General features: G+C 35.0%; 3 protein-coding genes across 12 annotated transcripts in view; 1 reads left to right on the forward strand and 2 right to left on the reverse strand.

Annotated features, from left to right (window-relative positions):
• Positions 1 to 4,573, reverse strand: part of SYCP1 (synaptonemal complex protein 1) — a 129,991-nt gene extending 125,418 nt beyond the window's left edge. For 2 of the 7 annotated variants that reach the window (XM_070607629.1, XM_070607631.1), the window contains exons 1-7: positions 4,383 to 4,573; positions 3,794 to 3,925; positions 2,741 to 2,825; positions 2,517 to 2,560; positions 2,287 to 2,343; positions 981 to 1,145; positions 171 to 238 (exon numbers count right to left, since the gene is read on the reverse strand). In XM_070607629.1, coding sequence (XP_070463730.1) covers positions 171 to 238; positions 981 to 1,145; positions 2,287 to 2,343; positions 2,517 to 2,560; positions 2,741 to 2,825; positions 3,794 to 3,901 — 527 coding nt within the window. In that variant the 5' untranslated portion in view covers positions 3,902 to 3,925; positions 4,383 to 4,573. Of the gene's footprint in view, positions 1 to 170; positions 239 to 980; positions 1,146 to 2,286; positions 2,344 to 2,516; positions 2,561 to 2,740; positions 2,826 to 3,793; positions 3,926 to 4,211 lie in introns of all 7 variants that reach the window. The other 5 variants (XM_070607630.1, XM_070607632.1, XM_070607633.1 and 2 more) reach the window with 3 other exon arrangements.
• Positions 4,574 to 4,683: 110 nt separating this feature from the next.
• SIKE1 (suppressor of IKBKE 1) overlaps positions 4,684 to 23,328 on the forward strand; it is a 60,590-nt gene continuing 41,945 nt past the window's right edge. The window contains exon 1 of the mRNA XM_008522820.2: positions 4,684 to 4,834. The gene's annotated coding sequence lies outside the window, so the exon portion shown is untranslated. The remainder of the gene's footprint in view (positions 4,835 to 23,328) is intronic.
• LOC103552682 (bile acid receptor-like) lies at positions 6,070 to 22,280 on the reverse strand. Of its 4 annotated transcripts, none has more exons than XM_070607661.1 (11): positions 22,037 to 22,242; positions 17,574 to 17,684; positions 16,276 to 16,555; positions 14,005 to 14,145; positions 12,233 to 12,375; positions 12,039 to 12,143; positions 11,557 to 11,656; positions 10,775 to 10,897; positions 9,679 to 9,804; positions 9,407 to 9,520; positions 6,070 to 7,334 (listed from the first exon to the last, which is right to left on the reverse strand). In XM_070607661.1, exons 2-11 carry the CDS (start codon positions 17,607 to 17,609, stop codon positions 7,087 to 7,089), a joined length of 1,416 nt encoding a protein of 471 aa, XP_070463762.1. In that variant the 5' UTR covers positions 17,610 to 17,684; positions 22,037 to 22,242; the 3' UTR covers positions 6,070 to 7,086. The 4 variants fall into 4 exon arrangements, with proteins under 4 accessions (XP_070463762.1, XP_070463760.1, XP_070463763.1 ...); XM_070607659.1 differs by having other exon boundaries at positions 16,276 to 16,638; XM_070607662.1 differs by having other exon boundaries at positions 6,289 to 7,334; positions 10,796 to 10,897; positions 22,037 to 22,207.

Raw genomic sequence — 23,328 nt, forward strand, 5'->3', positions numbered from 1 at the left:
ATGTAAAATAGGTATGTCTTCCTCTTTCCACAGCACCCAAGTAGAATTCTACATATAAGTTAATATAATATAACAGAAAGCGCTCAATAAATTTTTAGAAATTATCTTAATAATAAATTTGTAATAAAAAATAAATTTGGAAAGAACAAATTCATTAAATTATTACTTACTCTTTTATTAAATCTTTATTTTCTTGAATTCCTTCTTCTAATTTCAAACTTACTTTTTCATTTTCAAACTAATTTACAAAACAGAAGAACAGTTCACAATTGCTTAGCAAAATAAACAAGAATATAATTATTAAGCAGCACTTCTTTGCTAACATGCTATGATGGTCTATAAGAATTCTTTTCTTTTCTCTGTACATGAAAAAGAACTTTTTTGTCACATCTTACGGATTTCCCTTATGGATTTCCCATAACAATAAGGGTCTCGCTTTCATCAATCTAAAATCAAGTTTCCAGAATCATTTCAAAAAAGTATCCAACAATATTTTAATTCAATATTATCTTTCCTAAACATTTTGAAATGATGTTTTATCTTTGTTCTAACCCAATGTTGCATTCTCTCAACATTTCTTTCACTATGCCATAAAATTAAAGCTGAACAGTTTCAAATTTAAAGTTTTACCCTCAAACGTCATATTCCAATATAATAAAAGATATTTATATCAAACAAAACATCATCAGTAATAAGTAAAAACAAAAACTCTATAATAAATTTGAATCATTAAATTAAACTTTACCTAAAGTAATTTGTTTCTCTAATCATTTGCATTAATATTTGTGCAACTTATTTTCTATGCTCATCCTAAAGCTAAAACGCAACTAGTATCAACGAAACTTTAGAAAAGCACTGTCTTTAAAATCCACATCACAGAAACACGATAAACCCAACTTACCCTGAAATAATACTCTATTTTAAACAGTATTCTGATAAGATTTACTATACTACATTTTCAGTTCCAAATCTTGTTATACCTGCAGTTCCTGAATGGCTTTCCGCTGTGCTTCAATTATCTTTCTATTCTCTTGCAACTTATTTTCTTTTTGCTTCAGTTCAGATTCTACATTCACTTTCCACTTCTTGATCTTTTCTGCCTCCTTATACAGTTTTGAATATAGTCTGCTCATTGGCTCAGAATTCTATTAAAATACATTTTCAAAGATTGTTAATTGTTCAAAACTTTAGTATAACCAAACTACTGCTGCCTACTGAAAATATCCATGAGTAATAGTACCTAAATAGTTGAGACAAAATCTCTCCTCAATTTACGCCCTAATAGTATACTGAAAGCTACATTAACTCTTTTAAACGACTAAGGCTGTACTAGCTACTTCACTAAAGTTACTGGTCACTTGACTAAGTTATACCTTGCTGAATAAAAACAAATAGCTTCAAAACGTATCTAAGTCAGAAGTTAGAAATATTTTAGTCACTGAGAGAATCTGGCTGGTTAAAAGCTAAAATAAATCACTCTACAAAAAATTTATAAACTTGAACAATGGTCTTGAAAAATTTTGGTGATACAAACTATTTGAGGATTAACTAAAGGACATGAAGTTTAAAATATAATGACAAGAAAAATAATAGTGAAAATGAGATCTAACTTTCAACTAGCCTGAGGTTTTATTTGGATTTTCTGCATTATCCATTTCCACATTACAAGGTAACTGCCAGAGTTTTGTTTTGTTTTTTTTAAATCACACTGATTTCTGTGTGCTGATAATAGACCTTTGTTATCAAAATATATGAATAAGTTCCATATTTTTAAATTCTGTGATACTATAATCATAGCAACAAACATACAGCATTTTATCAGGCCACAGAATTTCTCTTCCTTTTAAAGACATCTATGTGCCATAAGTAAGAAGAACTTTTATAACTAAAATCAAAAGTACAGCATGTCCTGCAAATTCCTTAATCAGTAAACCAGCCCATCATCCCTATTAATTAAAATATTTGTAAAATTATTTGTAAAAAAGCCTTGATTCTCAGCCTTTTCGCATATCCATCCATCTCCCCTCTTCTTGATTTTTCTTTGTGTTTCCTTAATTCCTATGGTTTAAAATTAAATTGCTCCTAAATAATAGAAGCTTTTAAAACCTAGGAAAATACATAAGCCTAGTGTTTCTGCAATTTTAGGAGAAAAAGGTTTTAAAAGATATATTTTAAAACATTAACCAAATATTAATCCTTTTGAAACTTCAAAAGAAAGACACATACAAATAATAATAAATGATTCTCCAATTACAAGAAATTTATACAGATGGGAAATCTTCTGACCTCATAATCAGAGTCTTTTAGTCCTTCCTGGTAGTGACAACTGTCAGAATTATCAACCTACAAAAATGAATAAATGTTTCCTGTAAGAAAATATTTCTGATAAGAGTTTCCAAACAGCAGCAATTACATACTGAAGACTAGTAATCCAACAACTAAAGAGTTTTTTCTTTTTCAAGTAAGCAATTCAATACCTAAACAAATTACATCCATATACACGATACTTAACTGACCTGTTCAAGCATGGGCAAAAAGCTAACTTTTCGTAAAGCAGGATCTGCAAGATAAAAGACAACTAGTATCAAATACGCCAACATATTTTTTATATTAAGTATTATATCTAGCTTTAATGTCAAGGTTATCAATATAATACTTGTGTTATATTCTCAATATCTAGCAATGTGTATTTAAAATATGATTCTACGTAAGGTGATATTTCGCTTTTCCAGTCTCCTACCTGAATCAATGTTTTCCCCATTTTTGGAGAGATTAGTCATGGCAAATGGAAAACCAAAATCATCTTCAATACATTTGTTGAAATTCTAGAAACACAAAGAACTTCTTAAACATACTGCTCCATACACTCTGATAACTAGCAGTGTAATATGAATTACACATGTAACATACATCTGCTTAAAGAGGTCACTCTAATTATAAATCCTTTAACGTACATATAGTGTTTAAAACATCAAACGCTTTTGCTATGTAAACAATGGAAAAATTTTTAATTAGGTATTTTCACTTGTAAGATGAAGCTAATCTATAAATTATGCAAAATACAATACACGCTTTGCAAGTATTCAAGAATAATACTAGTAATTTTATCTAGTAGCATAGAATATTAGTTTTCTTCCATTTCATTACGATCTTTTCCTTGATAGAACTGAAAATTGTCTTCACTGAATGGCATTTTAATCTTATTCTCCTGGCTACAGAGACATAAAAACATTTCTATGGCATATAAAATTTAAATATTCATTGCTTCATTCCACCTCCAATATAAAGTTCCACATAAGAAATTTTTCAAATAATTTAGTAGAAGCTCTGTTTCACCTAAGAAACTTGGTATAACTCCTCCTTTCTGATAAGAACGCTATTATATAAATAAATGTTCCTTTTTAATCCTGTCAACCAGGAAGCTCAGAGCCAAAGTTTAAGCTCAGTCATACACTAATCTTTTCCAGTATGTCAACGTATTTGTCCAAATTTTCTTGATTCTCCTCGACCCTAATATCGTCCTAAGTTGCATTTTACTATCTCGTATATATCTCACAAGTTGCCTCGGATCACGGAGGAGGGGGTTACAATAAGCAGGTCGCACTGGGGACGCGGAGTTCTACAGCAGCAGAGACTCTGCCCACACACAGCAAGGATGCTCATTATCCATTCTAAGCACTATTACTCAAAATTCTTGGGTAAAGCAGACCATATTTACTGAAAAGAAAGAATTACACCGCCTTATTTACCTGCAGTTAAGAATAGTCAAATCAAGGTTCATATGCAAATTTACCTGGAAGAAATTAGAATCTCCTCCCAAGGTCTGAGGTTTCACTGCAGACACTTGACTGCTACTTAATCTCGGTGGTACAAACAATTTAAAGGGCTTTTGCTTCTCCATTTTCTGTCTTCCAGTTGTAATTATCTATTGCCCCGAGGGGTGGGGTGGGGGGGGAGAGGTATTTCATTAATACACTGTCCTTCATTTAAAAAGGTGATGTCTGTACGATAAACGGCTTATCGAGGAAGGGACGCAGACTCCGCCGCCGTGGAAGCCCATGCAGCGCTGACTGCCAGGGTGGGCAAAGCACGAACAGCCCGGACTTGGTCCCCCGTCCCCCCGCCACCAAGGGCCACGCTGGCGACCTGGACAGGCGAGAACCTCGAACAAGAGCTCAACCCTGTGCGAGCCTCAAAAGCAAGCCCGTTACCTTCACCAGCCCCGTTAAATTGCATCCCCTCCCGGGAGGAACTGTGTTTGGTTCTTAGACGACTATCGACTACCGGCGACGCCGAAGGCGCGGGGGCGGCCGAGAGAGCGAGCGAGGCGATGGGAACGTGCCCCAGCTCCGGGTTCCGTCCTCAGGAACCCCCACCTTTACCTTTAAAGAACCAGCGGGAAGCCGCAGGCCCGCTGTCCACGCGAACTGCTGCCTGCCCTCCGCCAGGCAGCAAAAAGAATCAAGAGCTTCTGCCTTCGAACCTCAGAAGAGGCGGGAAATCGCTCCCCCTCAGCGGCCAGCAGGGAGTGGGCGAGGCGAATGACCGTTTAACCGCTAAATAACTGTCAGCCAAGACAGCTGGGTCCGAAGACCTACGTCTCGCGAGATTTCCCTTTACGTTAGTAACGATTCTTCCCCGGATTCTGTTTCTCCCTAGTGCGGACGTTCTTGAAGCTTCTACGATCGGCAAAGACTACAAAGAGAGCTGTCAGGTGCTATGATAAATTGGAGGTGATGGTGACAAATGCATTTCGGTCTTACAAGAGCTCACAGTGTGAAGAAGGAAGCAGATGTGCAAACAAACAATTGTAGCCACGTGTAATCATTTAAAGGTGGTAATTTTCAAAGAGTCGTTGGGACACAGGGAAAGTGGCGTTTACCGGGGCGTGGGCAGTCAGGAGAGGCTTCACAGACGTGGGGCGCTTCTGCTGCTGCTGCCGCCGAGAATAGAAGACTGGATGGAGGGTTGGCTAGATGGGGCGTGGGGGAAGGTACTCCGGGCCAGGGAAGCTGGGTAAGGCGCTGGAGCCGTGAGGGAGGTGAACACGTCAGGGAGGAGAGCGGCGGAGGTGTGTGAGGACGGAGAGGGAAAATGGCAAGAGGAGTCTGGAGACAGCAGATAGAAAGGCCTTGCAAAGGTTTTCGGACTTTAGCCTTTAGGGATGGAAGTCTTGGAGAATTTTGAGCGGAAAGGGAGGCATAGTCAAGTTCAGAAGAAAATTTGTAGTATAAAAAATGGTTTAGGCTTATGAGACTGGAGTTAAGGACATAGTTTTAATAGCCTGGGTAAGGTATGTGGACCTGAGCTATGACAGTGGCAGTGGAGAGGAAGAAGTGTCGAATATAAAAGATATTTAGGAAGTAAAATTGATAGGATTTGATGGCTTTTTCATAGTGAACAGTGAAAGGGAGAAGTCTAGGATGACTGCCTGTGCTCCGGGTTGGGCGACTAGATAGAGTGAATACTGTGGCGCTAAGTACTTAGGTTTGAGCAGTAAGATCATGAGTTCCGTTATGGACACACCTACTGTTTTCTAAATTTCTCCATGTACTGTAATATAATTAATGCTTTTTCAAAGGATTTTAGTAATATTTTTAAATAACCCATTTCGTTTTGTATAAATTTAATCTATCGGGGCGGGCCTGTGGCCTATCGGTTAAGTTGTTCGCTGGGCTTCGGAGGCCCAGGGTTTCCCTCCTTGGATCCTGGGCGAGGACGTGGCACCGCTCACCAGGCCCTGCTCAGGCGGCCCCACACAGCACAGCCAGAAGGACCTACAACTAGAACATACAACTATGTACCGGGGGCTTTGGGGAGAAGAAAAAGAAAAACAAAAAAGAAGATTGGCAACAGATGTTAGCTCAGGTGCCAATCTATAAAAAAAAAGAAAAATTAATCTGTCAGACATAATAGTTTCTGCTAAAATTACAAAATTTTTGAGCTGGAAAGGATGATCCAGCATAACACTGTCATTTTACATTTTAAGGAAACTGAGTCTAGATACTCTAGAAAACATAAAATACTCCTTCCAAGACACGATACCAGGAATATGCACAAGATACCTCCTGGGGGTGATAATTGATACATTTAATAAAGATCTTTTTTAAGTTGAGGGTATAAATTCAATAATCCAATTTTTTTGTTTTACAACAGTGAAAAAGTCAACTATGATCTTTTCTTCGTTATTGAAAACCAAAATGCTACTCCTTTTTTAAGGAGTGTTAACTTAAATTCACAGTATTTTACTTACATCCAGTCTTTCAAAATGATAGTGTCACCACAGAATTTCTCAATTTCATGTTTTTCACATGAAATTTATTTTTAATATATAACCATCCTATCCTTACAAGGATTAAAATATTTATTGAAGGATTTCAGATTTTAAGAACTTAATTTTTTCTACAAAAATGTCAAAATATTGTCTACCAGAATGAGCAGTAAATTGTGCTAAATTTCCCAATATATGTTAAAATATGTTAATGATTTGTCATGCTAATTTTTTCAGTATCTTGCCATCGCAAATTTTTTAATTGGGGTTTATGAAGGATCTCTTTTTTAAAGACATTAAGAAAAGATAAGAGTTAAGCAAAGCTTTGTTCCTCTTTAATAATTCATAAAATGCTATAACAAGAATAGGTTTGAAATGTTAGTTCCTTATGCACCAATCTGGCCTTAATTAATAAGGTTCACAAACTGCCTTTGTTCTGATTACAACTATTTCCAATAGATAGCCTTTTTTTAATGTCTTTAAGTAATCTATGTATTTTCATTCAATTTTCTACTAAATGAAAAAGTAGAGTTTCCTCATGTAAGAACTCTATTAGCATTATTCCCTGTTGAAGGAACCATGCAGTAACAATAACCATTGCTTCTTTTGAGTAGAATCTTGAAAGGAATCTTAGATGTCCCTCTAGTGGTGGTCCTATATTCCACAAAATTTGATGAGCCCTGATGATGTCCATTTTGCAGTAGTATATTTAACATAGCAATTCTGTTCATGTTTTTCAAATCAATCACCCTATAATGATAAAGTAAACAGTTTAGATGTAGGAAGTTTAAGACAAACCACAACATTCTGAAATTTCAGCAATGTGAATACAAATTCCATTTCTGAGAGAGTAAAATAGCCAATTTGGAGTCCTTTGTTTTCCAAATGCTAAGTATTTCTGAGTGGTTGTGATTCAGTGTTCTCAGTTCAGTGAGCCTCCCTATGAGACGAGCAAAATGCTGTAGATCTTCTGGATGATAAAGTTTTGAATATTTATACAAAATTTGTAAAATTGGTTCTTGTAAATTTTCCACATGTTGCTTATTTTTAAGGCATGGACGATCTGAAAAACATCATCATACATATCTTAATGAATACTGGAAAATGGTAGAAGATAATTAATTTAAAGCAATACAGTTTTTAAATATTAAAAATAGCACATATTTACTGAACCCTTAATATATGCCAGATGTTATGCTAAGTAACTTGCTTCTTTGCAATATCTTAATCTTCGTAATACTCTATGAAGAGTATTCTTTAATGGTTAGGCAGCGTTCATTCATCCAGTCGTTGTGCTAGAGATACAGCAAAGGAACATAAGAGACAAAATTTCCTGCCCTAATTGAGCTTATATTCTGTGTCTGGGAGGTGCAGGGGAGGAAAGAGACATATACATGGGTTTTTTTAAATAAAAATATAATATGACAGTGATAAGTGTTATAGAGAAAAATAAAGAGGGAAAGGGATAAGAATTTAGGATGAAGGGGCAGTAGCTATTTTTCAAAGGGTAATCAGAGATAAGATGACATTTAACAGAGATCCAAGATGGGGAAGGAGGGAGCAGGTAGCTATCTAGGAAAAGAGCTTTGCAAGCAGATTTGTCAAGTACACTAGGACCTGTGGCAGGAGCCTGCTTGCAATTTTCAAGGAACATATGCATCAAAAGCAATGTGGCTGTGGTGTGTTGTAAGCAAAAGGGATAGTAGTAGGTAATGATGGAAAGAACTTTTACTTTAATCTGTGTAAAATAGAAAGCCATTAAAGGGTTATGAGCAGAGAAATGACGTGATCTGGCTTAAGTTTTCAAAGAATCACTATACAGTTATAGAGAATAGACCCTAGAGAGGCAAGAGCAGAAAAAGGAAAGAGAGTTAGGGTGGTAGTTTTGATTAGGGTGGCAGGGACAGAGACATTAAGAAGTGGTTGAGTCCTGGGTATATTTTGAGGCTAGAGCCAACAGGATTTGTTGCATATTTGATATGGGCACAAGAAAAAGAAAGAAGTGAAGGATGACTTCAAGAATTTTGGCTTATGCAACTTGAAGGATGGAGATGCCATTTAGTAGAGATGGAGAAAGAATATAGGAGGATCAGGAGGGAGATCAGGCGTTCACCTTTGGACTTGTTAAATTTGATATGCCTACCACACATCCAAGTTGAAATCTTGAGGAGGATGTTTAATGGCATTTAGGGGAGTAGTCTAGGTCGATATATAAATTTGGGAGATGTCAGCATATCAATGACTTTGAAAACCATGAGATAGGATGGAATTTCAAAGGAAATGGATATAGAAGAAAAGAGAACTGAGCCCTGGAATACTCTAACATTTATCAGTGTGGGAGATGAGGAGGAAGTAACAGGAGACAAAAAGGGCAGCTACTGAGGAGGAAAATCAAGACAATGTGATGTCCTGGAAATCAGGTGAAAAAAAAGCATGTCAAGAAGGAGGGAGTGATCAACTGAAGCCAAGTGATGAAGTGTTCCAAGAGAGAGTGAGTGATCTGCTCTGTCAAAAGGAGCTGATGCGTCAAGTAAGATGAGGACTAAGAATTGACCACTGAAATCAGCAATGCCAAATTATAGAAGATCTTGACAAGTTATGGTGGAGTGGAAAGGAGGGATCAAAATCTGACTGTATTGGGTTCAGGAGTGAATGAGAGGATACAAATGGAGGCAGGAGTGTAGATAACTCTAAAAAAAATTTTTTTCTGTGATGTGGAACAGAGAAATGGGAGAATAGCTGAAAGGAGATTTGAGGTCAAGAAGATTTTTAAGATGCAAGAAATTACACATTTGTAAACTGAAGGGAATACTCTTCTAGAATATTCTGGGAAGAGTACGAAAGGGAAGAGACATATACACATTTTTTTAAATAAAAATATAATATGACAGTGATAAGTGTTATAGAGAAAAATAAACAGGGAAGGGGGATAAGAATTTAGATGAAAGGGCAGTAGCTATTTTTTTAAAGGGTAATGAGAGATAAGATGGCATTTAGCAGAGATTTAATTTTGATTGACTGAGGTAATTTTGATGAAACAAAATTGATACATTTGGCACCAATGAATAATAACCACAAACTTCATGCTTTCGTTGCCAAATTTAATCCAAGCTTTTGCTGCCAAATGGTTTTTACCTGAAAAAAACACAGCTGTTGCTGCAAGCAGAGCATATTCAGTATTAGTAATATTAAGCTCACTCATTCTTCTGTAGAAGTAAAACAGTGTGGTAATAAATTCTTCAGAAATACCTAGAAAGATTAACATCAAATGCATTTTCATCAGAACTTAGTGTAGAATCAAACATATTGCCATTGTCATTTTTTCTCAAAGCAGTATAAGAAAATGACACTATATCTGTTCAATTTTTTCCTTCCAATGTAATATTTTGGATTGTATGTAATATTACCAGTCAGCGTAGTAGAAGGACAGTCTGTGTTGTAAAATGTTTCCATAGGATGAATAACACTTCTGTCACCACTCTGATTGTGACAATTCAGGGAATGATCTGAATCATTTGATATTCTCATAGTACCTAGTAAAATAGAAAAATATCATCTGATTTTTTTAAATCTTCATACAAATAGTAAATTCAATCTCTCTAATCTCTTTTAGACAGGAAACATTCCCAACGAATGATAGCTTTGTAATTTTTATTACTGAAACATAAAGCTAGATTAATAGTTCATGTTTTATATAAAGATTGTTGAGAAGACCCTGCAAAAATGTGTTTTCCATTATGCTGTATAACAAAGAATGGCTTTCTTTGAAAGGAAGGCAGGGGGCCGGCCCCCCGGGAAAGTGGTTAAGTTATCGGGCTCCACTTGGGCAGCCCGGGGTTCACCAGTTAAGATCCTGGGCTTGGATCTATGCACCACTCATCAGGCCATGCTGTGGCAGCATCCCACATAGAGGAACTAGAATGACCTACGACTAGGATGTACAACTATGTACTGGGGCTTTAGGGAGAAAGAAAAAAGGGCGGGGGGGTGGGAGGAAGAAGATTGTTAACAGATGTTACCTCAGGGCCAACCTCCCTCAAAAATATAAAAAATAAAAGCCGGAGTGGTGGGGGGGGAGCCAGCCAGGTGGCATAGTGGTTAAGTTCACATGCTGTGCTTCGGCAGCCCGGGGTTCACTGGTTCAGTTCCCAGGTATGGACCTACGCACCGCTTATCAAGCCATGCTGTGGCAGGTGTCTCACATATAAAGTAGAGGAAGATGGGCACAGATGTTAGCTCAGGGTCAATCTTCCTCAGCAAAAAAGAGGAGGATTGGTGGCAGATGTTAGCTCAGGGCTAATCTTCCTCAAAAAATAATAAAAGAAAAAGAAGGCAAAAGCTAGACCAAAGACTTGGAAAACTATAAACAGCTATTATGAAGTACTTATTCCTACACTAACTAGTAAAATTAAAATATAGTAAGAAAAAAATAGCTCAAGTTTATATAATTTGTTGCTAAACTTAATAATAACCATTAAGATTGAATTAATTGGCCTATTTTACTTTCAGAAACTGATGACAAACATTCTTTCTGACTGTAAAGTTGGGCCGTGTGGAGGAACATCACTTCAGTTTTTGATCCCTCTCGTAATGCAGTCTGATCCTCATTGGTCAAATTTTCAAATCCTTTAAGAAAAGATCACATAATTGTTTGAAATAGATAATGAAAAGACAATTTTCAGGTATGGGTTTAACATTTTATATTAGTTATTTAGTTATGATATGAATCCTAAATGTTCCCTTAGAATAATCGATATGTAACTTCAAATCTGAATAGAATTCTTGATTCCACATGGTAATATTTTGGGGCACTTTCATCATAACTGGATAATGATACTTTCCTATGGGAAGAGAAAATTAAACATAGTAGTTGGTTTAGACTTTATTTTTACAGTGAGTTATCCATACATGTAAATAGATAGCTAAGTTTTGGCCAACAGTGGCTTGATTTTTTCATACTGTACAAGGACTTTTGTTTTATGTTTTATCTAAAAGACAAAAACAATTTATTTCAAAAAGTAAAAATAAAATAAAACATACAACCAATCATATTGTTTGTGTTAACTCTACATCGGTGAAGTCACTTGAATAATATTTTTAAATATTTATATTTCCACCTACCTGATTGGTTAAAGCGGAGAAAATAAGCATGTATTTGTATTTTGAAGTAGTTTTAGTGGAAAAATAGAGATTTTTGTTTTCCTAAAATGTTCCCTGTCTTTAAAACAAAGAACTTCTTAAAAATTAAGTATTAAATTAATTTTTTTCAAAGGTAAAGTGATTACCTGGGAGTCCCTTGGTAAAATCCACTAAGCTCTGCATGTGTAGGACTACTGTATCTGAGAGTCGCAAAAAGCTCAGCTCAGGATTTTTATATTCCTGCAGCTAACCAACAAGAAGAAATAAGATTGGGGCTGGCCCCGTGGCCGAGTGGTTAAGTTCGCGCGCTCCGCTGCAGGCGGCCCAGTGTTTCGTTGGTTCGAATCCTGGGCGCGGACATGGCACTGCTCATCAAACCACGCTGAGGCAGCGTCCCACATGCCACAACTAGAAGAACCCACAACGAAGAATATACAACTATGTACCGGGGGGCTTTGGGGAGAAAAAGGAAAAAAAATAAAATCTTTAAAAAAAAAAAAGAAGAAATAAGATTAATGAAGTCTATTCTCTTTCAAATAACTGTTTAGATTTTAAACTTTTATATTTATGCTCTTATTTTTTAACATAATGAATTATAAATTATTACTTGCCAACAATGAACACATACAAATTTTCTTGTTTCTTCCAAAGGAATTGTATATTTTTGATGAGCAGCCACAATGTTATTAATGAGCTGATGTTCTTCTTGAGTTAGTTCCATGCTATCCTGAATCTATAAGAAAATATAGGTAGAAAACTATAAGGCACTTATTAAAAAAGACATCATCAGTAAAGAAACAAGAAATTTTCTAAGAGTCTTACCACTTTTCCAGATCTAGTGGTGGATGATACAAGCTTGTTATCTACTCCTTCTTCTTCCACTTTGATGTTAGAGTAAAAGCTGTTCTTCTGCTTAAAGTTCTTTCGAAGTTTCTTTGATTTGCATTGGATCTCTGTGAGCAAACCTGTGATATTACAAAATTCATATAAAATGTTTTGGGTATGGCAAGTAACATTATAGGATTTGATGAAAATTGTCTTATACACCTATATGATCACAGACTTGTCTTTTTACAAAGAACCTTTCATTTTTTGGCAAGTATGTACACAGCAATTAAATTTGCTACATTGCTTTCTCCTTTTCCTTCCACAACTACCTGTCTATTTGAAAGTACATAGTGATCCTAGACATAAATTAAAATTAATTTTACATCTCCAAATTATAAATTTAGACCTTTTTATATTAGAGAAATTTCCACATTAATTATATATTGGAAGCAACATAGAATGTCCATTGGTGTAGCAGTTGAACTACCTTATCTATGGGCTTTTATCCTTGATCAGTCAAGGGAATATCTTGTGGTTTTTCAAATGAGCTAAATTGATTTTTTTTTTTTCTTGCCAAGGAAGATTTGCCCTGAGCTAACATCTGCACCAGTCTTCCTCTATTTTATATGTGGGTGGCCGCCACAGCATGACAACTGGCAAGTGGTGTAGGTCTGTGCTGGAGAATGGAACCTGGGCCACTGAAGTGGAATGTGCTGAATTTAACCACTAGGCCATGAGGCCAGCCCCAATTTTTTCCTTATAAGATGAAACAATGGTATTTTGTTATGACAGCCCAGTCAAGAAGACTAAGACAGGGATAAAGTAAAGAATTCAGTCTAGTTGGACAGGATAACCATAGGATCTATTACAACTCAGGAATTTTAAATAATAGGAATCCTTTTGATGAAGAACTTTCATGGAAAATATTGGATTTTATTATAGTAAGCAGTATAATATAAACAGAATATTGCATTGGTGTTTATTGAACAGGAGTGCAATTTAATTAAACTTGAAGATTATTATAACAGTTGAAAGTAGTTTAAACTAAAAAGAGAATGGAGAAATGACTATGAAACTAACATAACAGTATAAGTGCAAGATAATATGAGTTTGCACAAGACTAGATTAGACAAGAAAAGAAAACATTAATAGTACTCTATAAAGAAAAATAAGTTTTAAAGTCACCATGAGATTTTGAGCCCTGGAGAATAGGAGGAATTGAGGAAATAATGCCAAAATCTTAGTACTACTGTAAGGATTAAATGATATCACATAATTTATAAGCTAAAAACAGTGAGCATAAAAGGAACTCAAAAACAACCTTAGGTAATCTTCTGCCTATTGAGTTGGGTTTTGACACCTATGTGTTAATTGTTAACAGGCTCTACATATCCAGGTATCATATAGGCTTCTAAAGACACGAGACTAAAGAAGGTGAACTACTAGTAATTTCAAATTCTGTTCTTTCTCGATGCATTATATAACTTGAGGGTAAGTAATATGAAAATACAAAGATTTCCAATTAAGAATAAAATATGATTATTACCAAAATTAGAGCAATATAGTATAGAACAAGGCTTACAGAAATAATTGCCTAGATTGGTAACTGGCTATCCTAATTTAGCAGTTGCTAAAGAAATAGCTTAAATCCAGATAAATATGTTAATCTTCAAAATGACAACTTGAAGAATGTATTAAGGTCTCAATAAGGTAAGAAAAACTAACATCACCTTAAAACAAAGCAAAACAAAACAAATGGCACTTACATTCTGCCAACATTCCTACTGCCTTACACTTTTTCAGTCTGCACTCTTGACATTTTCTACGCATGTACATGTCCATTTCACAGTGACCACCATTCTTGCAACTATATACTGCATTTTTGGTGATGCTACGTCGGAAAAAACCTAACAACAACAAAAAATTTTTTAATTTTACTAATAGGTATTTTTAGTTACTTGTTTTTATTAATATATACCTTCATAGTAGAGTTAAGTAATCAATTTAACTAAATTATTTCAATAAAATGTTTTTTCCCTCAATAAGAAGGTTTGGTTTAATATACATTTATCTGAATAATTGTTTTAATCCTCTCCTGTTTGATGTATTCTATTCCAAGGTTGTTCCTTTCAATAATCACACTTGGAAATTAAACTAAATAGCTCCATCACATTAAGACAACCCTCTGTTTTACTATGGTTATAATATATCATCTAGAAGTTTTCTTTTAACTATGTTTTACGGAATATAAAGGTTCCATGAAGCATCTCTTAAGGGTCCCTTGAAAGACTACGTGCTTACTTAAAATAAAAACTACAAGGAAAACCTCTCTTCTCTCCTCACATTTCTACCTCAACCGATAAAGGAAGAGAAATTCTTCCAAATTTTTTCTTCTGTCCTTTTCCTTTTTGTAGCACTTCCCCAGATGAGAAACTATTGCATGTTTATTTAATCTGAGACGTTGAATGGTTCATGTTTTGTGTATGTGTGTGTGTGTGTGTGTGTGTTGGTGGGCAGGGTGGAGGTTCTACATTTTTTCTTTCACTTCTTAAATCCATGCATAGCAGTCCCTCCTCCCATTTCCTCTCTCATTTCCCACTCATATGCAATAATCCCTGCTATCTTCCTCTTAGTCCTTTCCAAGCAGTGAAGTTGATAAGGTTAGTCAATACCCCTCTTAGAGGACTGCCATACCCTCTTTTTCTGTAGACACACTTGAGAGTGGGAGTTTCATGACTTAGATTCAACAAAGGGAATAGAAAGCTCAGCTTAGGTTTCGACAACTATGCCTCATCCTTGAATCTAGTTGTAACAGCAGGGCCCTGTATTTTAAGAGTAAGCAAATACTGATGCAGGTATTCTATTCATAAACCTGGTACCTCAGTTCCCTTGGTGATCATTTGGCTATTCTTTGGGAAGGATGAGTTGTGAGATTCTGACAGTAAAACTTTAAATTTCTAACAGACATGTTTACCCACTGCTGTATTGGCCTCATCATTTCTAGGTTCTGTCCCAACATTGCATTTATGAATAAAAACAATGCAGAAGTGTTTCAGAATCTCAAAACTTCATCAAGGACTATTTCACTCTTTGAAAATGCTATTGTCATTGATGATATTCACTTGCAGACCTCCCATTTGTTTTCAAAAAAGCATTTCAAAAAAAAAATAGAGAGAATCTTAGAAGTCGTTTAATTTAAATTCCCTCCTAATTCACGAATTACATCAACCACATGAAAAAGATGTAAGAGTTAGCATTCAGATTTTTTTTTAAAGATTTTATTTTTCCTTTTTCTCCCAAAGCCCCCAGGTACATAGTTGTGTATTTTCAGTTGTGGGTCCTTCTAGTTGTGGCATGTGGGATGCCACCTCAGCATGGCTTGATGAGCGGTGCCATGTCCACGCCCAGGATTCAAACTGTGAAACCCTGGGCTGCTGAAGCAGAGCGCTCGAACTTAACCATTTGGCCACAGGGCTGGCCCCTCAGATCTTTTTAAAATTATTTTCTATTCCAACATCAGATTCATCTAGAAGCATGGAATCCTTCTGCCATATAAATATACTTAATTTTATATTTAAAAGTAAAAGTCTTCATCAAAAATGAAAAGAAAACTGAATCAAAACTTTATTACATTCTACTTTCACATCTTCAATCCCACAGATTGATCACCTTTAAACATATCAATGATTCTCCCTGGTCTTGTTTTTCACACTTTAAAAGAAAAGAGTATTGGGGCTGGCCCCGTGGCCGAGTGGTTAAGTTCACGCGCTCCACTGCAGGTGGCCCAGTGTTTCGTTGGTTCGAATCCTGGGCGCGGACACGGCACTGCTCGTCAAACCATGCTGAGGCAGCGTCCCACATGCCACAACTAGAAGGACCCACAACAAAGAATATACACCTATGTACTGGGGGGCTTTGGGGAGAAAAAGGAAAACAATAAAATCTTTAAAAAAGGAAAGAGTATTTTTACTTGCCTAAAATTTCATGACTCTTCAGTGAACACTAGCATTAGAGTTTTGTTTTAACTTTATCCTTACCTTTGCAACCTTCACAAGTAAGTGCATTATAATGATATCCTGACGCTTTATCACCACAAACTACACAGAGTTCTTCTTGTCTCTTAATTTGCAGGGAAGAATGAGTTAGTCTGGATCTTTTTATTTCAGAGTATCCATCTTCAATATTGTGGGCAACCACATAAGTGGATCTATTCAATTCACAGGAACCAGGTCCACACTCTCCACCACTGAACTGTAGATCCCAGCTATAAGTGTTGAAATGACTTTGCAAAGATTGGAACTGTAGAGCTGGAGGAACCTGGACGGTAGAATACTGGCAATAAGGTGATTCTTGAAAATCAATGTCGTGCAGCTGATAATTGGTTTGTTCCGGCAAAATATCTAGATTTTTTCACATAAAAAAATGTAAAAAGTCAACATTTTATAATTGTTTTCAAATTTCAAAGAGGTTTATGTTCAACAAACATAGTTCAACATGTTTGTTCCATCCCAGAGACTTGCTGTCCACCATGAGGGGCAGAGCGAAAACTGAATTGCAATGCACGATAAGTACTGCCATCCCAGAGGTATGCAGAGGTTGCTCATGAGCTGGGAGAAAGGGTAACAGTTGCTAATGGCTTAAATACCAATCCAGTCTATCTCCTTATGTAGAAATATTTCCCAGAGTTTGGAATAAAAGGTTTTCCCCATCTTCTGCATTTCCCTTGTTGTGGATACAACTGTTTTTGGTGCATTCAGTTCAGTAAAGAGATGAATTGATAAATTATCCCACCCCTCCAAAAAAAATCAAACTAAAGTATAATTTTACCAGTTATCTGGTTATTGCAAGCAATACAATATATATTTTTGTTTCAACTGCCCATTTGAAAGACCTTAACACCCTCCTTTGCCATTTCTAGACTTGATTTAAATGACTAGTTTCTTTTTTGTTTTGTTGTCTAGCAATTCTAACTAGCAATTATCTGGAGATAAATTCACCTACCTCGCAGGGTTACTGTAAGGATGAAATAAAATATGGTATGCAAAAGCATGTATAAAATATAAAATGATACTTAATGCATATCTTTATTATTATTATTATCAGAAACTCCCAAACACCAACTTACTTTCTGCTTTCAGGAGAATTACTGAATCTAAATCCAGAAAATTGTCTCCATTTGATTCTGGCTTACAACATCTTAGTATTACTGATTTTTTAAATTAATTTTATTCTCTTGTAGGGAATAACAAAGTTTTTGGTTCATTTGCTAATTTCTTTTCTAAAAACCCACAAAAAATGTTTTATTAACTACAATACTATAGTTTTTGATACATACCATAGTACTGCATGGGTTCAGCAAGAGCATACCCATCAGGTGCAGTGAGGTGAGTATGTGCCATTCTCTGGTCCAATTCTCACTTCTTCATCAGTGCCTGCTGAAATAGAACTTGAAGGAAACAAAAATTTTGTAGATTATTTGAAAGTATGATTATCAAATCAGTATTATTTTATGAAAGTACAATATTGTTTTTGAAAAATAATTTATCAGAATTTGTACATGACACATTTTTATGTACACTTTAACTGGAAAAATACTGATTTTTTTTGTATGTCTACACACCAAATTCTTGAATTCTGCCAATTTCTCATTGCTCAGCTCTTTACAAATAACTTAGTAAACCTTGATAATAATCATTGTGACTCTTGAAAGTGTAACAAGCTTTGGAGTTAGGCTTCATACACTTCTTTCACCACTTATTTATGGGTCATTTGTTAAACCTCCTTGAACCTTAGTTTCCTCGTTTGTAGAAGAGAGATAATAAAACCCTCCTAAGCAAAGTTGTTGGGAGACTTTAATTAATGTATGTAAAAGCCAGCGCAGTTCTCAACTTAATAACTGATTCTTGTAATCGTTGTTCTAATAGTTTCAAGATCTTACTGTTTTAAATTTAGATGAATTAGACTTTTTCATAAAAGTAGTTAAAGAGTAGGAAAAGAATGGCTTTCATGGCACCTTTTTTTATCTTCTGAGTCCTTTGCAAATATTTATTTTTCTAGGACTGTGACATGCTAAACATTAAAATGTTAATTTGGTTCTGCTTAGCTAATGAAAATAGTTTACTGATTATTGAAAAGGATGTTTTTTAATAGTAAAGCCTAAAAATTATAAGCTATTACAAGGAAAAATTATTCAAAACCTAAGACTACCCCTTATGGGAAAAATTATTTTTGTTATTTCCTAGGAAGGAACTCCAAAAATAATGCATCTTTGAATAGACTTAAACAGGAAATCACAGTTTAAGAAATTGGAAGTTATTAGAACAAAATAAAGGTCACTCTAGAGTCCCTCATATTTTATAGTTTTATCATCTCTGTTAGAAGAAAAGACTGTTTTCCTTTTTAAAAGGAACCAAAAATGGAGAAGAGGGATTTTAAATCATGCCAAAAGATATACATGACAAATTTCTGAGACAGCTTTGGATATTACATTGAAAAATCTTTTACTTTGATTTATTACTCATGTGATGGGTTCATAGCTAAGGTTTCTATATCATGAAGATGATTCAGATAGTAATATCTGTGAAATTTATCTCTTTTATCAGCTAATGGGCTCTAGGTTCCTTTAAGGCACTTGAATCTCCCATTCTTCTGACAGTATAGCAGCACTCGTATAGAATGACTGTTGGTTGGAACAGATGAAGCAAAAATGGGGCCCCCACGGCTGACCCTGGGGCCAAATGGTTAAGTTCACATGCCCCACTTTGGACTCCCAGGGTTTCACCGGTTCAGATCCGGGGCACAGACCAAGCACCACTCATCAAGCCATGCTGAGGCGGTGTCCCACCTAGCTCAACTGGAAGGACCTACAACTAAAATATACAACTATGTACTGGGGGTTTTGGGGAGAGAAAAGGGGGGGGGGGAAGATGAAGACTGGCAACAGAGGTTAGCTCAGGGCCAATCTTAAAAAAAAAAAGTGGTGCCCCCAAATAAGTGCAATTCAATATGAAGTTTTCCTTGAAAAGTAAAGACGAAAATTAATAGGATCAGTCAGTATATACTTCTGTTTTTACTATATTACAAGTCAATTGGCTCTCCATATAAAAAGAATTCTGAATGCTATTAGTTTAATTTGTGATACTTTTTAGCAATAGCAGTTCTGTTTAGTTCTTTCCAAACTTGTCTTTTGAGTCTCAACTATATTTTAGAAGATTACAAATGAATGTGAAAACTTGAAGTTGTTATTCACCCTTCTTTTTTTCCTTTTCTTTTCTTTTCTTTGTTTTTTGGTGAGGAAGATTGGCCCTGAGCTAACATCTGTGCCAATCTTCCTCTATTTTGTATGTGGGACACTGCCACAGCATGGCTTGACAAGCAGCATATAGGTCCGTGCCTGGGATCCAAACCTGCAAATCCAGGCCACAGAAGTGGAGAACATGAACTTAACGACTACATCACTGGGCCGGCCCCTTACTCTTCTTTTAAAATTGCTGCATTTACCGTTAGGCTTCATACAGTATTAAGTATCGGACAAAGACTGAAAATTAATAAGTATTTGGTATTAGTTAGAGACTTTGCTGAATGAGAGTTCATTTGAGAAATAATCTAGAACAAACCAGAGGTAGCGCATTAAAACAAAACTAGTACTATCCTGACAAATACACACATAAGTATCTTATAATAATGCCACAATCAAGGTTCATATCATAAATAACAATGTTCTAAAACCAAGTCCTTCCAATAGTGATATATAAGTGCCCCAAAATATTGTCTAAAGCAGACTTGTTTTTATCAATTTATGAGCTAGTTATATTCCAGGGCATATATGAAACATATACATAAATAAGCCTCTGATTAAAACTATGCCTTTTAAAATATGAAATATTTCTCTTTTATATGTTTACAGTAATGTTTGCATTATTTTCTACATAAATTTTTTCACTAATTAAATTTTCTTCAGTTTTTTACATGTTTAATAAAAGTATTCAATATGTATGCATAGTAAAACAAAACTTTCAGAAATAGTGTTCATAAAATAAGTTTTAAAACACTTAAGTAAATTATCAATGTCATAGAGAGAGGTATGTAATCAAAAACTTCCCATCCTGTTAAAGTAAAGAAAAAATGTATAATGGGCCTGGAATCATTCTGTTTTGTTATCTTTCCTAGTAAATATTTATTTAAAACAAAAATAACTTAGCTAAGAGAGGAGCTTTTATCAAGAGGATCAATTTGGCATGGGCAAAGTCTATATTTTTTAACAAATATAACTTTATAAAAAACTGTACTTTCCACAGATTATAATTGCTTTTCTATGGAAAAGATGCTTAATTGCATAAATGAATTTGTATCTCCTCTACCTTAACCACAAATTGTTCTTAGTAAATCTTTATATAGCTAGAATTTTAAGAGGGAAAACATTGATTCCTGAGATCTACATTCCTGTGTTAAAGAATTTTACAGTTCTTACATTTCTTCTCTTGCAGTATATGACAATTGAATCATGAATAATACATTGCCTAAAACTGATATAACTGAGAAGTAGACTGATTCACAAGAAAACCATTTTAGTTTTCATGGTAGCCTCTACTAAAAAAAAAGAATGATAGTGCTATATGACATATAATTATTAAAAGGTTTTCCCTGGTAGGTCTTGTTTCAGTCAAAATTCTCTGAGTTTATTGGAACCAAGAAAGTGAAAAGAATATATTTGAATAACAGCACAAATTAAGGCTTCTTGATTCCTTTATAAGAATCTCTCCTTTAACTCAGGAATAAAAGGAGGATTTTACACTGTGAAATTTTATTATACAGCTTTATTGAGATATAATTTATGTAACATAAAATTCATTCTTTTAAAGTGTACAATTCAGTTGTTTTTAGAATATTCAGTGTGTAGCTATCACCACCATCTAATTCTACAGCATTTTCATCACCCCAAAATGATATCCCATGCTCATAAGCAGTCACTCCCCATTATCCCCTTCCCCCAATTCCTGGCAACCACTAATTAACTCCCTGCTCCTATGGATTTGCCTGTACTAGACATTTCATATAAATGGAACCATACAATTCCATATATAATTTTAAATGAAAAAACTAACTAATATAATGTCAAGGACTTTTCACAGCTTAAGACAGAAAGAGAAAATAAATATTTAGAAAATTCATGACTATAAAATTAATATTTTATATACTTCAGAGATGCAGAAATATATTGTGTGTCTATTTTCATGATCCGAAATAATTTTCATGATTATATCATCACAGCATTTTCAACAGAGCTGTAATTCCCTGAATACACCTTTACAGGAATATACTCAAGTTGCTTTGAATTTACATATGTTATTTTTTCAAAAAATAAAATACATTTTATCAATAAGTTCTTGATTTGAAAAGAAGTTTCATTTTCAAAATATAACAGTAAACATCATTGTGAAGCTACTTACATTATTACATTAAATGTCAACTAAAGTCCAACTACAGTTCAAAATTGCCTTGTCATTCCTGAGGAGAGAACTAAATTACTGTATAGTCCACTTTACTTAATTAAATTTCTTAATTTCAAGGGGAAAATGCTTTTTAGAGTTTGACTACCATATTAATAACAATTGACTTATTCACTTTTCAAAGATTAAATTAATAATCGCGGAAAGATGTCAAAAAATATGCTTTTTATTAACACCTTACAGTTTAATAGTAGTTTAAAGTAAATTGTCAACAAAGTTAGCATTCATTTTTAATTTAGACAGCATAAAATTATAAACTTTTCTTATTTTAGAGAAGACAAATACTCACAGTTAAAGGATATTACTAGAGATTGTCCTTTTCTTCACAGAATGAGTATAGATAGATTGAGCAATGACTTCAACTTTCCAGCTGGAGCAAACTGGGTCTTTTCCCTATTTATCAAGGGGTGGAGAGGGGGTTACCCTGCGTTCACTTCGGCTCCAGACACTGCAGAGCAATGCTTCAGCTGTATCTCAGAGACAAACTTCCCACACAGTCCTCTCTTGGGTCAAAACAAGGGCAGTTACAAACTGACATAAATCAAATAATAACCAGATCATCAGGGATAGAGGCCGTTGGGACCTTCAGGTCACACTCTCCCAGAGTTCCTTACTGTTTACTTAATAAATATTTTGTTTTCTTGATTGAATTTGACATTATCCCATTTTGGTTACAACACATTGAGTCTCTACAAATGACTGAGTATTACATACAGGAAGGAAAAAACCCTCCCTCCACTAATATGGGGGCCGTAACAATTCAACTTGAAGTTTATCTTTGCACTACCTACAAAAAAAAGAATTTGTTAAAGCAATTAGTGTGAATAATAGTGCGTAGGTTGGTACGGTGTTAGGTGTGTACAAGTCATCTAGTCTAACTCTTTCATTTTTTTTGGCTAAGAAAACCTGGATCACAAATAGATACCACTCCTTGTTCAAGGTCTCAGAGCTAGTTAGTAGCAGAGATGAAATTCAATGAAAATCCAAACAGTTTAACAGGATATATAAGTAACTTCATTAAGATTTTTTTTAAATGTTACTTACATAAATAAAGTCTTTTGGACACCAGGCTCATAGTCTCCTCCCTTTAAGGCATTTCTGCCAAGTCAAGATTACAAATGGGTTCCACGACTGAGCTCCTATTCCCTTGGTCACACCTCTCTGACCTGATGACTCACTTGTTTTATGTTACTCTAGGCTCTGGTCTCAGTCCTGCTCAGTTCCACTTTCACATTAACAAGGCCCAGCTTCAACATACACTTCTACATTTCCTGGAGTCTGATCTTAGTCCACATCCAGTTTCCTACTTCACAACTACTATATTGATGCTGAATTCTTCAAAGGTGCTCATCTACTACAGGGCAGAATTCCTGATAAAATCTGCAAGTCATGCCACATGGAGTTTTGTTTATTTTTTTAAATAATAGGCTCTGTTTCTGCTTTAATACATGTGAATTTAATAAATGTGAATTTTAATCAGCAAACCAAATAATAATAATCACAGGATTACAATTCATGTTGATTCTAAAACATTCCAAATACAAGTTCCAAATTACGTCTTAAAAGAAGTGACATTCTACT

Source organism: Equus przewalskii, unplaced genomic scaffold (genome assembly GCF_037783145.1).
Source record: "Equus przewalskii isolate Varuska unplaced genomic scaffold, EquPr2 ChrUn-13, whole genome shotgun sequence".
Classification (NCBI taxonomy): Eukaryota; Metazoa; Chordata; class Mammalia; order Perissodactyla; family Equidae; genus Equus; species Equus przewalskii.

What these genes read in the sequence shown, in the direction of transcription:
- LOC103552682 (XM_070607659.1), bottom strand. Translation starts at nt 17,637, where the DNA reads ATGGCACATACTCACCTCACTGCACCTGATGGGTATGCTCTTGCTGAA. An exon ending in CCACTAGATCTGGAAAAGTG is followed by an intron (nt 12,144 to 12,232) that starts GTAAGACTCTTA and finishes ATTTTCTTATAG; the next exon opens with ATTCAGGATAGCATGGAACT. An exon ending in TTTTACCAAGGGACTCCCAG is followed by an intron (nt 10,898 to 11,556) that starts GTAATCACTTTA and finishes CTTTTCTTAAAG; the next exon opens with GATTTGAAAATTTGACCAAT.